This window comes from Gopherus evgoodei, chromosome 19 (assembly GCF_007399415.2).
Source record: "Gopherus evgoodei ecotype Sinaloan lineage chromosome 19, rGopEvg1_v1.p, whole genome shotgun sequence".
Taxonomy (NCBI): Eukaryota; Metazoa; Chordata; order Testudines; family Testudinidae; genus Gopherus; species Gopherus evgoodei.
This window is the reverse complement of record NC_044340.1, coordinates 20,669,519-20,682,877: the sequence shown is the minus strand read 5'-3', so window position 1 is coordinate 20,682,877 and position 13,359 is coordinate 20,669,519. Positions and strand designations below refer to the sequence as shown.

Here is a 13,359-nt window from a genome sequence, read left to right as displayed (position 1 = left end):
AACCGATAGGAACCCTAGCGAGCTCGGCCCGGGAACCCTAGGGAACCCTAGCGAGCTCGGCCCAGGAGGGAACCGATAGGAACCCTAGCGAGCTCGGCCCGGGAACCCTAGGGAACCCTAGCGAGCTCGTCCCAGGAGGGAACCGATAGGAACCCTAGCGGGCTCGGCCCGGGAACCCTAGGGAACCCTAGCGAGCTCGTCCCAGGAGGGAACCGATAGCAACCCTAGTGAGCTCGGCCCGGGAACCCTAGGGAACCCTAGCGAGCTCGTCCCAGGAGGGAACCGATAAGAACCCTAGCGAGCTCGGCCCGGGAACCCTAGGGAACCCTAGCGAGCTCGTCCCAGGAGGGAACCGATAGAAACGCTAGTGAGATCGGCCCGGGAACTCTAGGGAACCCTAGCGAGCTCGTCCCAGGAGGGAACCGATAGAAACGCTAGCGAGCTCGGCCCGGGAACCCTAGGGAACCCTAGCGAGCTCGTCCCAGGAGGGAACCTATAGGAACCCTACCGAGCTCGGCCAGGGAACCCTAGGGAACCCTAGCGAGCTCGGCCCAGGAGGGAACCGATAGGAACCCTAGCGAGCTCGGCCCGGGAACCCTAGGGAACCCTAGCGAGCTCGGCCCAGGAGGGAACCGATAGAAACCCTAGCGAGCTCGTCCCAGGAGGGAACCCTAGGGAACTCTAGTGAGCTCGTCCCAGGAGGGAACCGATAGGAACCCTAGCGAGCTCGGCCCGGGAACCCTAGGGAACCCTAGTGAGCTCGGCCCAGGAGGGAACCGATAGAAACCCTAGCGAGCTCGGCCCGGGAACCCTAGGGAACCCTAGCGAGCTCGTCCCAGGAGGGAACCGATAGGAACCCTAGCGAGCTCGGCCAGGGAACCCTAGGGAACCCTAGCGAGCTCGTCCCAGGAGGGAACCGATAGGAACCCTAGCGAGTTCAGCCCGGGAACCCTAGGGAACCCTAGCGAGCTCGGCCCGGGAGCCCTAGGGAACTCTAGCGAGCTTGCCCAGGAGGGAACCGATAGGAACCCTAGCGAGCTCGGCCCAGGAACCCTAGGAAACCCTAGCGAGCTCGTCCCAGGAGGAAACCGATAGAAACCCTAGCGAGCTCGGCCCGGGAACCCTAGGGAACCCTAGCAAGCTCGTCCAGGAGGGAACCGATAGGAACCCTAGCGAGCTCGTCCCAGGAGGGAACCGATAGGAACCCTAGCGAGCTCGTCCCAGGAGGGAACCGATAGGAACCCTAGTGAGCTCGGCCCGGGAACCCTAGGGAACCCTAGCGAGCTCGTCCCAGGAGGGAACCAATAGAAACCCTAGTGAGCTCGGCCCGGGAACCCTAGGGAACCCTAGCAAGCTCGTCCAGGAGGGAACCGATAGGAACCCTAGCGAGCTCGGCCCGGGAACCCTAGGGAACCCTAGCAAGCTCGTCCAGGAGGGAACCGATAGGATCCCTAGCGAGCTCGGCCCGGGAACCCTAGGGAACCCTAGCGAGCTCGTCCAGGAGGGAACCGATAGGAACCCTACCGAGCTCGGCCCGGGAACCCTAGGGAACCCTAGCAAGCTTGTCCCAGGAGGGAACCGATAGAAACCCTAGTGAGCTCGGCCCGGGAACCCTAGGGAACCCTAGCGAGCTTGTCCCAGGAGGGAACCGATAGAAACCCTAGCGAGCTCGGCCCGGGAACCCTAGGGAACCCTAGCGAGCTCGTCCCAGGAGGGAACCGATAGGAACCCTAGCGAGCTCGGCCCGGGAACCCTAGGGAACCCTAGCGAGCTCGGCCCAGGAGGGAACCGATAGGAACCCTAGCGAGCTCGGCCCGGGAACCCTAGGGAACCCTAGCGAGCTCGTCCCAGGAGGGAACCGATAGGAACCCTAGCGAGCTCGGCCCGGGAACCCTAGGGAACCCTAGCGAGCTCGTCCCAGGAGGGAACCGATAGAAACCCTAGCGAGCTCGGCCCGGGAACCCTAGGGAACCCTAGCGAGCTCGTCCCAGGAGGGAACCGATAGGAACCCTAGCGAGCTCGGCCCGGGAACCCTAGGGAACCCTAGCGAGCTCGTCCCAGGAGGGAACCGATAGGAACCCTAGCGAGCTCGGCCCGGGAACCCTAGGGAACCCTAGCGAGCTCTTCCCAGGAGGGAACCGATAGGAACCCTAGCGAGCTCGGCCCGGGAACCCTAGGGAACCCTAGCGAGATCGTCCCAGGAGGGAACCGATAGGAACCCTAGCGAGCTCGCCCTGGGAACCCTAGGGAACCCTAGCGAGCTCGCCCAGGGAGGGAACCGACAGAAATCCCGCCAGCCCGGCCACACCAAGAGCTGATCCCAGGAGCCTGCCCAGGTCTAGGGTGACCAGACATCCCAATAAAATCAGGACCGTCCCAATATTTGGGTGGTTGTCCCGCGTCCTGACCGATCTTTGGTCGGGACACAGTTTGTCCCGATATTTCACTCCACCAGCAGAACTGTTTGTTTGTTTTGTTTTTTTTGCTTTGCTCTGCCACCGGACTCCCATGCCCACGCCCACCCCCGCCCCGCTCATGTGTCCCAATATTTTCTTCATTTCACCTGGTCACCCTAGGGTCGCACAGGCTGACAGGGCGATGGCAGCTCGTCTGAGCAGGGAATTAGATCTTGTCCAAAGACAATGGGACAAGGCCAAACCAATACCCAGATTGACCCATCCCCCACGGTGACCTGCGGGCATTGGGCGTGTCATTCCCTCGCCAGCGGGCTGGGTGCTCTGGGTACAGGCCTGGGGGAGACCTGCCCGTGTCCCTGGAGGGGCCGGGACCAGCCCCAGCGAGGTGCTGGGAGTGAGTGACCTGGGTGCAGGTATGGAGGGAGGCAGCAGCCAGCTCTGCCATGCCCTTGTGGGATTGGACGGGAGTCTCCAGGAATTAAAGTTTAATCTTTATTTAGAGATGATGAAGCCTGTAATGAAGCCTCCAGGAATATCGGCGGACAAAACCGGCACCCCTGGGTGGCGAGTGCCTGGGTCGAGGGTGTCCCATGGGTGCTGCACGGTCCCCCCAGGCAGCCCCTCAGGCTGGTCCCAGCCGGCCGTGAGTGCAGCAGACAGCAGAGCAGCGAGCCCCAGGGAGCTGCCCGAGAACGAAGCCCGCGAGCGATACAGGGCCCCGAACGCTGAGCCCCCCGGCCCCGCAGTGGGGCCGCCTCCCGCTGCGGCGCTGGGGGCGGTTCCTGGGGCGGGCGGACGTGACGCACCTGTCATCGGCTACACTGTATCCTGGGGCCGGTGCGGGCTCCGCCGGGCGAGCTGCGCTGCAGCCGGGAGGGAACGAGGGGCCCCGGGACGCCCCGATCCATGAGGCTCCCTGCACGGTGAGGGCTGTGGGGGGATGGGGGGTGCGCTGCGGGGGCAGAGCAGGGGGCACAGGGGAGCTGGGGGGTAGCTGGGGGGTGTGGGGGTGCGCTGCAGGGGGCACGGGGAGCTGGGGGGATGGGGGTGCGCTGCAGGGGCAGAGCAGGGGGCACAGGGGAGCTGGGGGGTAGCTGGGGGGTGTGGGGATGCGCTGCAGGGGGCACGGGGAGCTGGGGGGATGGGGGGTGCGCTGCGGGGGCAGAGCAGGGGGCACAGGGGAGCTGGGGGGTAGCTGGGGGGTGTGGGGATGCGCTGCAGGGGGCACGGGGAGCTGGGGGGATGGGGGTGCACTGCGGGGGCAGAGCAAGGGGCACAGGGGAGCTGGGGGGCAGCTGGTGTGGTGTGGGGGTGCACTGCGGGAGCAGAGCAGGGGGCACGGGGAAGCAGCTGGTGGGATGTGGAGTGTGGGGTGCACGCTGCGGGGAGCTGCGGGGGCAGAGCAGGGGGCACGGGGGAGCTGAGGAGGCAGCTGGTGGGATGTGGAGTGTGGGGGGTGCGCTGTGGGGAGCTGGGGGGCAGAGCAAGGGGCACCAGGGAGCTAAGGGGGCAGCTGGGGGGGTCAGGGGATGTGCTGTGGGGGCAGAGCAGGGGGGTCGGGGCAGTTTCAGGGCACAGGAAAAGGACTAAGAACCAAATCGAAAGCGGGAATGAGATGAGGTGGGAGGCTAGGGCGAGGGGTCAGGGAGCCGGGCAGAGGGGGCAGCATGGGACCGACATAAAGTGAGGAGAGCAAAGGAAAGAACTGGGCAGGGAGAGCTTAGCATGGGGACGGAGTTTGGCAGGGGGCCAAGCAGAGAAAGCCAGAGGAAAGGGGAGCGAGGGAGGGGTCTTAGGCGGATGGGAGAGATGGGAGTTAGGGTTCCCTTGTCCTGGAGAATGGAGAACACACAACAGCATTTAATTCTTCCCTTAAAGGAGTGATTTATCCAACTCCCCTCCTCCTCCAGTCTCCAAATAGCTCTCTCTTCCAGTGTGTTTCAGAGTAGGTGCTGGGAAAGTGCAAAGTGTACCCTCTTCTGAAGGGGCTAATCCGGTCCCATTTGCTGGGGGCTGGACAAAGACACTTCTGCAGAACTTTCATGGATCCCTGCATATCTTGGGCATGGAAAGAGCCAGAGAACAGCACTGTCCAATAGCTAGACACTCAGTTGGGAGTCACAGTTTCTGGGTTCCTATCCTGCTCTGCCACTGATGTGCTGTATGACTTCACTTCCCTCTGCCTCCTTTTCCTCATGAGTCAGGGACAGTACGTGCGAACAATGATTACTGTGTGTAAAATACTTCGGGATCATCCAAGAATAAGGTCTTACAGAAAATCAAAATGTTATCTATGATAATTATGATTATTCAGTGACCTCTGTGTAGTTTTGTCAAGTGGTCTGTCTTTGGCTGCATGTTTTCTCTATTTCGACAGCACCCTGTCTCTTCAGGAAGTGGGGAAACTCTGAAGGTTTTAGCAGCTGGTGCGTTCAGAAATTTACAGCCATCAGTTTCCTCCTCAGAGGAGATCAGTCATATAAAAATACCCTGTTCAGGGTAGGGAATGAGGAAGGGAACGTAGATCTCAGGGTGAAGTAGGATAGAAACCTGGCTGAAGGCATCCCATGTGCTGAGTTAGCAGTTTCAATCTGCAATACATTTCCTCCAACTACTATCTACCACTTTCTGAGCTGTTCATACTCTGTTTTCACGCTCTCCAGCTCTTGGCATGTTTCCTTCTCCCAACATCTAGGCCTGTTTGATTTTCTCGAGTGTCATAGAGTCATAGAATTCAGGCATTTGAGATGCTGAGCAAGCAGATGTTGCTGGTTTAATCACCCCCAGGTCTTCCTGAGTTGTTTTCCTTTTCTAACTGCACCACAAAACCCTACAGTTTAGAACAGAACGAACAGTGAAACAAGATCAACGAGGCCCATGACTAACCCTGAGCATGACAGAAATGGAATGATACCTCCTAGGCCTTCGGCATAATAACTTTAAGGGTGTGCCTACACACAGAAGTTGCACTAATTGAAAGAGAGGCTGGTATTCAACCACTGCTGTTAAATGAGTACAACTTCCATATGTGGATATAAGTCCTAACAGTAAAGTCTTTAGGGCTGCTAGATGTTGTGAAGTCCTCTTATATGCTAATACAGACTTTGGGGTCGGGGGTTATGTCTGATTGTCAGTTATACGCAAGGCACTAAAGAACATTAACACTGTAATTCTTGCAGGTGGATATGCATAAAGAACTACATGCATGGACTTTTCAAACATACTGTATGAACTCAGGGGTAGATCATGCAAGTGCTTTCCTGGCATAATATAGCTTTGCTTCAAACAAACTATTTAATAGAGGGCAGATAATAAGTAAAACTTCAGCCCTGTCAGCTTAGAGGATCATTCATGTTTATTAGTTCTGTGCCTGTCCTGTCCACGTCGATGTCAGTGAGTGAGTTTCAAAGAGAAGCTATTCATTAATGTAGCAGTAGTTTGGCTAATAGTTATTGCCTCAGTTAACCATTTACTAAGAATGTTCTGTATTTTCTAAGTGCATTCAAGGCGCATTTCACAGAAGTTAATTAAGCATAAAAAATCTTTGTAGGGTGGATATCTATTATCCCCATTTTATAGTTGGGTAAACTGAGGAGACGTGACTGTTGAGTGTAACTGATAGGCCAGTTTCTCATAGGCCTGATATTTTGGCTCACAAGACAGCTAGCTATCAGAATGCCTTGCAGAAATGTTAAAAAAAGTTGGAAGTTACTGATTTGCTAAAACTGTTTAGAAAAATAACCTTTGACACAGAGCCCTATCGTTTTTACTGAGCAAGCAACGTCCTAACTGCAATAGATAAGAATTCAAAAATGAGTAAGCAGCAGCTATTGATTATGCAGTTGAAAATTTATGAAATATGACAAAGTCTGGAAATGGACTAAAAGTAATCTATATTTGTATAAGAAAAGAGGAACCAATAGGAACTGAAACTTCTAAGCAGCCTTGGGTATATCTGTGCTAGGCTATATGCAGGTAATTGGAACAGGCAAAGAGCACAGGCTGCCTGTGGCCGGTTATAGGACTGGTTCTCACAGACTGGTATCTACACTCTTTCTATTATGTGCTGTCTAATTAACTAATTATTTAATATATCTAGTCAAGTTGACTTCTGAGGGCTCTTTAATTACTGAACAAATTCTAACCTCACTAAACCCCTTGTTGGAACAGTGTCCATGGCAGAGCTGGGAAAGAAACCCAAGAGTTTTATTCCCTAGCCCCCGATAATAATAATATATGGAGCTATACCTATCTCATAGAGCTGGAAGGGACCCTGAAAGGTCATGGAGTCCAGCCCCCTGCCTAGTAGGGCCACATACTGATTTTGCCCCAGATCGCTGAGTGGCCTCCTCAAGGATTGAACTCACAGCTCTAGGGTTAGTAGGCTGATGCTGAAACCACTGAGGTATCCCTCATCTAACATGGTTGGTTTGGTATTGTGTCCATAGACTGTGTTTTTGTCACTCAGTGTTCTAGAAATTGATCTGAAAGACTTGAGATGGAAAGGGAAACTGAGGGCAGGACACATAACACAAGAACCAGGGTCACCCAATAAAATTAATAGGCAGCAGCTTTTAAACAAATCTAAGGAAGTATTATTTCACACAACACAGAGTCAACCACAGGAACTCATTTCCAGGGGATGTTGTGAAGGCCAAAGCTATAACGGGGTTCCAAAAGTTCATGGAGAGTAGGTCCTTCAATGACTATTAGCCAGGATGGGCAGGGACGACAGGGGATGAATCACTTGATTGCCCTGTTCTGTTCATTCTCTCTGGAGCACCTGGCATTGGCTGCTGCCGGAAGACAGATACTGGGCTAGATAGTAAAGCTGATTTTTTGTTCTTTTTTGTTTGTTTTTGACAGTAGTCTGCTTATGCAGAGTCTGTGCCTCCTGGAGCTTAAAAGGAGCACTTGGGAAAGGCAATGAACCGTGAACTTGTGTGACCTTTTCTGACTCAGCTGCTTAGTGGAATATTTCAGTGAGCAGCTCGGCTTTGGCCTCCAGCAACAACATGCCACTACGGAAACCCCCCTTTCCTCTGCAATCTGAGACAGGCTTTTGGATCCTGGCTTGTGGTGCATCACTTCATAATGGAGATACGGGAATGCAGTGGACAATGAAATGTTGCGGTGTAGCAGCCCGTCTGTCTGATTTGTTCACCCCAAAACTAAGCTCTCACGATTCGTTTGTGTGAGATCTCTGATCTCCAGTACACTTTTTAATGAGCTAAAAGCAAAAAGCCTGTTACTGTCATTCATGTTCCCTTTTCACAATAGGTTGTGATTTATTTTTTTTAATTGCCCCTCCAGCCCTGTTCCCTGATCCTTCAGCCATTGTGAGCATTAACTGCTGATGGTATCTGACAGGAATTGCACCCCACTGACTTATTTCACGTGTTTGTAAACTGAGTAGGGGGAAAGCTCTTGTGTAATTGTTAACAGCTAAACTGCTGGTGGGGTGATGTATCACAGAGCTCTAGTGACTATTAATGCACTGGCCCAGGCACATGCAGAGGTTGGGGGGGGAGGTGGGTGTGTGATTTGAATATTCTCACTCCTGCGTGAAGTGGGACTGGCTTTCAGTGCGACATTTCACCGAAACCCAAACTCAGATCCCTGCTTGTGGAGTTTGAAATGCTGCCTCAAATTACGAGCAGCTGAGAGGTTTCTTCTGCTGGGGACAGGCTGGGAACATGTTTAAGGAGACTCTCCAAGAAGGATCTGGATCTCAAATGTGTCCCTCTGAGATGACTACAGAGGTGTTGTAATGTTTTGTTTCTGTGTTGCTGTATGTTGTTAGCCTCATGCCTCTTCACTGCAGTGCTGTCTGGGGCACAGCTATCTGTACAGAGCTGGAGGAGGAGGGAGATGACCAGGCAAACTGTCCTTTTGTTCTGCCATTCAACAGCATTCAAAAGGAAACCCAAGGCTGGAGACTTTTTTCCATGTTGTGCCTTGGGTTGAATCTGCCCATCGGTCAGTGATTCCAGGATACAAATCAGCAGTTTGTCTGGTAGGCAGTAATTTCACTTGCCCACAATGGGTTCATGGCTGCCGGATGACAGGATATTTTCTCCTAGGCTGGGTGTGGCATATTTAATTCCAAATCTAACATTGGAAAGGCAACTAACTCTGTGACAGTCAGCACACAAAGGCGTGGTCGTTCCTTCTCTAGGAGCCTGGTGCTGCCCTTGCTGTACCAAAGGGTTGTGCAGTCATGGCTTCGTTTTAAGGGCAAGCTTCTAGGAGGGATGTGGGGCTTTTTGGTCCAGGGATGTTCCGTTATGTGATCGGGGGTGAAGCACCCAAACCCAGCCTGCATTCTAAGTTGGTTGTGTGAAGGATTCTCACTTTCGGTCTTTGCCCTCTGCAGCCCGCTTGTCTGATGCCGCATTGGAGGAGGAAGGTACCATTATGGAGTGCTGCCATGGAGGCCACACTATGTATCCACACGTGCCTTTGGCTGATTCCAGCCTGGATTCCCTTGCTAATGCCAAATGGATTTGCACATGGTTCAGAACTCGAGCCTGGGGCTAAAACCCAGGAGATGGCTCAAGGCTCTGGAAAGTTAACCTGGGCCGTGCACTTAAATGTGCCGGAGGGGTTGTCTTCCCGTGAGGAGGAGCTGGAGCGACAGGCAGAAGAACTGGCCAGGGCGGGAGGACTGGTGAACCTGGGCCGGATCGGGGAGTTAAAGGACCGTTACCTCTTCGCCCACCAACCAAATGGCCACACAGAACGAGGACCTGAAGCAATAAGGAGATCGGTAGAGGCTTTATTTGCACAGCATGACAGCGTGCGGTGGCACTCTGAGCAGAAGCTTCTGAAGCGCTCCAAACGCAGCCTGCACTTTAACGACCCCGAATACCCCAACCAGTGGCATCTGGTGAGTGTCCTTCCTGTGCTGGCCGTTGTGGGATCTCGCTGCTGCTCTGGGCAGGCTGCAGCGCTGGTAGGGTGAGCCCTGGGATTTGCCTGGAAATGGGTGGGGGGAGCAGCCTCTTGGAGATCAGAATGGATTTTCTTTCTGGGAACTGTTTGGCCCCGTTCCCAGCACACAAGTGATCGTGTCACCAAACCACTGCCCTGGCTGGGCCCCTGGCTGGCATGCTTGGCAAATAGGGCAATGAGCTCCTGTCCCATCCTTGGAGATGGTTCCCCCAGGGCAGGGGAATGCCCCACCTTTCTCTGGGTTGTACTTCCATCTCCCAGGGCTGGCATGCTCACTTGAAATCAACTGGGCTGGGAGAGTGGGAAACTGACCTGTCCTTCTTACTGGAATAGGGAGGTGGCAGTTGAACCTGAGCAGAGGCCAGACAAAGCTTTGTGCCAGGGAAATGGCCTGCATTTCACACTGGTGTGGAAGTTCCCAGGCCCTCCTGCTGCTGCAGGGGATAGGTACCAGTTTAAGGCTTGATTTGATTGATTGATTTGGGAGTGCCAGGCTCCCACAGCTCCAGCTGGCCGTTGGGAGCTTTAGGTGCTCATCATCTCTGAAAGTCAAGCCCGTAGTGACTCTGTCACGAGGCTTCTTGCACTCCTAGCCATCAGCTTCATGCCCTCCCCTAAGCAATGGCTGAGAGCAAATGCTCCTGTCATCCACCTGGGCAAATGCTCCTGTCATCCGCCTGGGAGCCAGGATCCCGGTGCGCTCGGACCCTCCTTCCCCAGCCGCTGCCCCGGCTCGGCTGTTGCTCACCCCTCCTTCTTTTTACCGGCGCTTAGAACAATCGGAGGACTCCGGGAAAGGATATCAATGTGACGGGCGTGTGGGAGCAGAACGTGACAGGCCGTGGTGTGACCGTCGTGGTCGTGGATGATGGCGTGGAGCACACCAGCCAAGATATACAGCCAAATTACGTGAGTACCCCACAGCCTGGCTCTGGAGTGGGATGCACCAGCTGGGTCTGAGATAAGAGCGGCCAATAGGCCAAAGCAAGTGTTGGCCTAGGAACAGCCCAAACATGAAACTCTTCCCTTGTAGCTCCACTGTAGCTGGCAGCTGCGTGGCTGCTCACGGGACTCAGCACCCATTAGCAATAGCACTTCTCAGTTCACCTGGAGGTGTCTCTTGTGCCCTGATGCTAGTTCTCTCCCGCAGTCCCTCCCGGCCACTAGGAATGGGTGAGACGGTTTTGGAACCGGAGGCTCCTGCACTCTGGTTGTAGTAGCTGACTGGCCTGGCCTGTCTCTTGTGTGCAGGAGGCTACGTAAACCCTGCACAGACTGCTAGTGAGCAGCAGATGTCTGGGGCCTGCTGTGCCAGGTGAGCCATGAGTATCGGAGGTGCCCACCTGGAGATCTTACGAGCTGCTCCCTTAGGCAGTGAGGCAAAGCCAGGGCTGCTCACCGGGAAGGACGTTTCCCTTGTCTGTGGAGGGAGAAGTGAGGGTCACGTTTGCTCCCTGCTCCAGGGTGAAATGAGGGCACTTGCCTTTGTTTGCAATAGTTTCTTTTGGCTATGGGGCCTCTGGCTTTGGGTGCTGCAAACATTCCCTGTCTCTACTGGCAGGCTGGGCAGAGAGCAGCTACGTAGGGAGGGGTGAATGTCCCAGCAGTGGCTAGGAAGATGCCTATTAAATCCCTTGGCAGAGGCCAGCTTCCCTCCAGCTTCCAGATGAAGAAAGAAATGGAAGCCATGTTCCTCAAGTACACCTGGTCATTGAGAGGTGTCAGTAAGAAGCTGGCAATCACAGGGAGAAGGAGACCCACTTAAACGCAGAGCCAGAGAGGACACTGTCCGGGAATCCTAGGCATGCTGTGAACTGGCTGGGATGGGGAGGAGGACATATTTTCTAGGTCCTAAAATGTCTTTAAGTTTGACTCTGCCATTCCACTGCCCATCAGGAAACCAGTGCTGGTTCTGCTAATACCCTTCCACAGTGATACATAATGGGGTTTGGTCACTTACCCACATGGACCCTGCCTCTGCGTTCTTTAAGCTTTCAGCCTATGCTTTCCAGGCCTGCTAACTGGTATTAAATCCTGCTTTCTCCAAAGAAAGGAGACCTCTAAGCTACGGTTGTTGGTCTGTTTCAGAGCCCTGAAGGCAGCTATGACTTGAACTCCAATGACCCTGACCCTATGCCCCGCCCTGATGCAGAAAATGGGAACCACCACGGGACCCGATGTGCTGGTGAAATCGCAGCTGTCCCAAACAACGGCATCTGTGCAGTGGGAGTTGCCTATGGCAGCCGCATTGCAGGTATGCCACCTCTGCTTGCTGAGTTCGGTGCCTTTTTCAATCCTCTCTGCTGTATATTGTCCCCTTGTCTAGTGGGGTGGTTTGATTGGCGTGTGTTGGCTTTGTTCCCATGCCAGGTTGGTGAGTTAGTCAACATTTTTGCAAGGGAAATATCAGTGATATCTCATTTCCCCCAGTGTTTTGGGGTGTTTGGCTGTTGTGGGTTGGCTTGGACCCATTTCTGTATTGCTTGAGCTCCCTACATGTGTAAGTTAGGTTGATGTTTGGGAATCTCCCTTGCTGCCTACAACAACTATGCTATGGCTTTGTGCACTTATGGCCTCGTGCAGATGTCCAGGAAGCCAGTATGATCAAACAGGGCCACTGACACACCTGGTGGTTTGGAGAAAGTCTGGTTTCTTTTCAGCTCTGAAAGTGGTTGTACCCCAGTGTCTCCATTGTGCAGGACTCCCCACGCTAGAGGCTGGCTGGTGGATCTTGCATTGGCCATTGGTGCTCTCCACTCACAAACTGAGCCAAAAGCTTCCTGCTTCAACTGAATTGAGTCTTGGATACGATGCACTCTGGTGCAGCAATACGTGCCAAGCACTTTGGTTCCCAGAATCCTTCCGTGCCTTGTGATTCCAGTGAAGTGAAGCGGTGTACCATCCCCTACAGACCTTGCTGTTCACCATGCTTCGTCTCCGCAGACATGATGTGCACAGACGTGGCTGCACATCTGTTCTGTGCAAAACCAGGGAAACGGTTCCTGCTGACTCTGCCCTTTGGTTTAATCGGTACTGAAAGCACCTTGATGCCCCTTGATTTCAGTGAGAGAATTTAGCCCCGCAGGGTGGGAGGGTCCCAGAGCTCAGAGTCTCTGCTGAAGTTTTATAGCCCTGCAGTCCGAGCCATGAGCCCGAGTCAGCTGCTATGAGACAGTCACGGGTGCTTAATTGCAGTTCAGACATACCAACTGGATGCCTGTGAATTTAACAGTTCTGTGTTTTCACTCTGTCCAGCAGATGGTGCTGCTGTCCTTAAAATGAATCCAAATGTCCCATGATCACCAGTTGTTTAGCACCAGCCAGCACTCTTGACTGTGCAGGGTAAAACCAGGGAGACCATGTGCTGCGGAAGTAGAGACTCAAATGCAGTTGGGCTCCTACACGGTTAATTTGTTCTGTTTCTTGGAGCAGTTCCCCCTGCCCATGGCTTTTTCTGCACAGCCCCTCAGTAAGTGTGCACTGCTGAAGGGCCCCTTTGTAGTACCTGAGGTCACTCTGTACCTGCCTGGCTCCACCCTGTCTTGGAGGTTTTGGTTATTGTCCTTGGAAAGTAGAGCTTATTTAGCAGAGTGCCACAGGAATGATGGGATTGTGGTTTAAACCATGGGGCTGGGCGTAGGGAGGGTCTAGTCCCAGCTTTGCCAGAGTGACCTCAGGCAAGACACGTCGTTTCTCCATGCCTCAGTTTCCCCATTGGGGAAATGAAGCTCTGTCCCTTGCAGAGGAGGCGAGTGCGTATATGAATGTCTCTCCCATGCGTTGCGGTAGATCTGTGGACGGAAGGTGCTATGGATGTGCAAAGTGTCAGTATAGTAATTAAATTGGGTGCCAGCAGCCAGTTTTTGTTCTCTAGGGCATAGTACATTAAACAATACGAAATTTTGCCATAAAATAACCTCATGAGTTGGAGGGAGAGGAGGCAGGGAAAGCCAGCTGCACTCTCAGTTTATTCCTCAGGAATTTGTTT

The 13,359-nt window shown here is 53.9% G+C and overlaps 1 protein-coding gene across 4 annotated transcripts in view; it reads left to right on the top strand.

The window, feature by feature from the left end:
• Positions 1-3,246: 3,246 nt before the first annotated feature.
• Positions 3,247-13,359, top strand: part of PCSK7 (proprotein convertase subtilisin/kexin type 7) — a 55,300-nt gene continuing 45,187 nt past the window's right edge. Inside the window, exons 1-5 of one of the 4 annotated variants that reach the window (XR_003997162.1) lie at positions 3,247-3,340; positions 7,284-8,179; positions 8,794-9,306; positions 10,146-10,280; positions 11,460-11,625. Coding sequence is in view for 3 of the 4 variants with exons in the window: in XM_030538013.1 (XP_030393873.1) it covers positions 8,114-8,179; positions 8,794-9,306; positions 10,146-10,280; positions 11,460-11,625 (880 nt within the window). In the remaining variant the exon portion in view is untranslated. Of the gene's footprint in view, positions 3,341-7,283; positions 8,180-8,227; positions 8,434-8,793; positions 9,307-10,145; positions 10,281-11,459; positions 11,626-13,359 lie in introns of those variants that run through there. The other 3 variants (XM_030538014.1, XM_030538013.1, XM_030538015.1) reach the window with 3 other exon arrangements.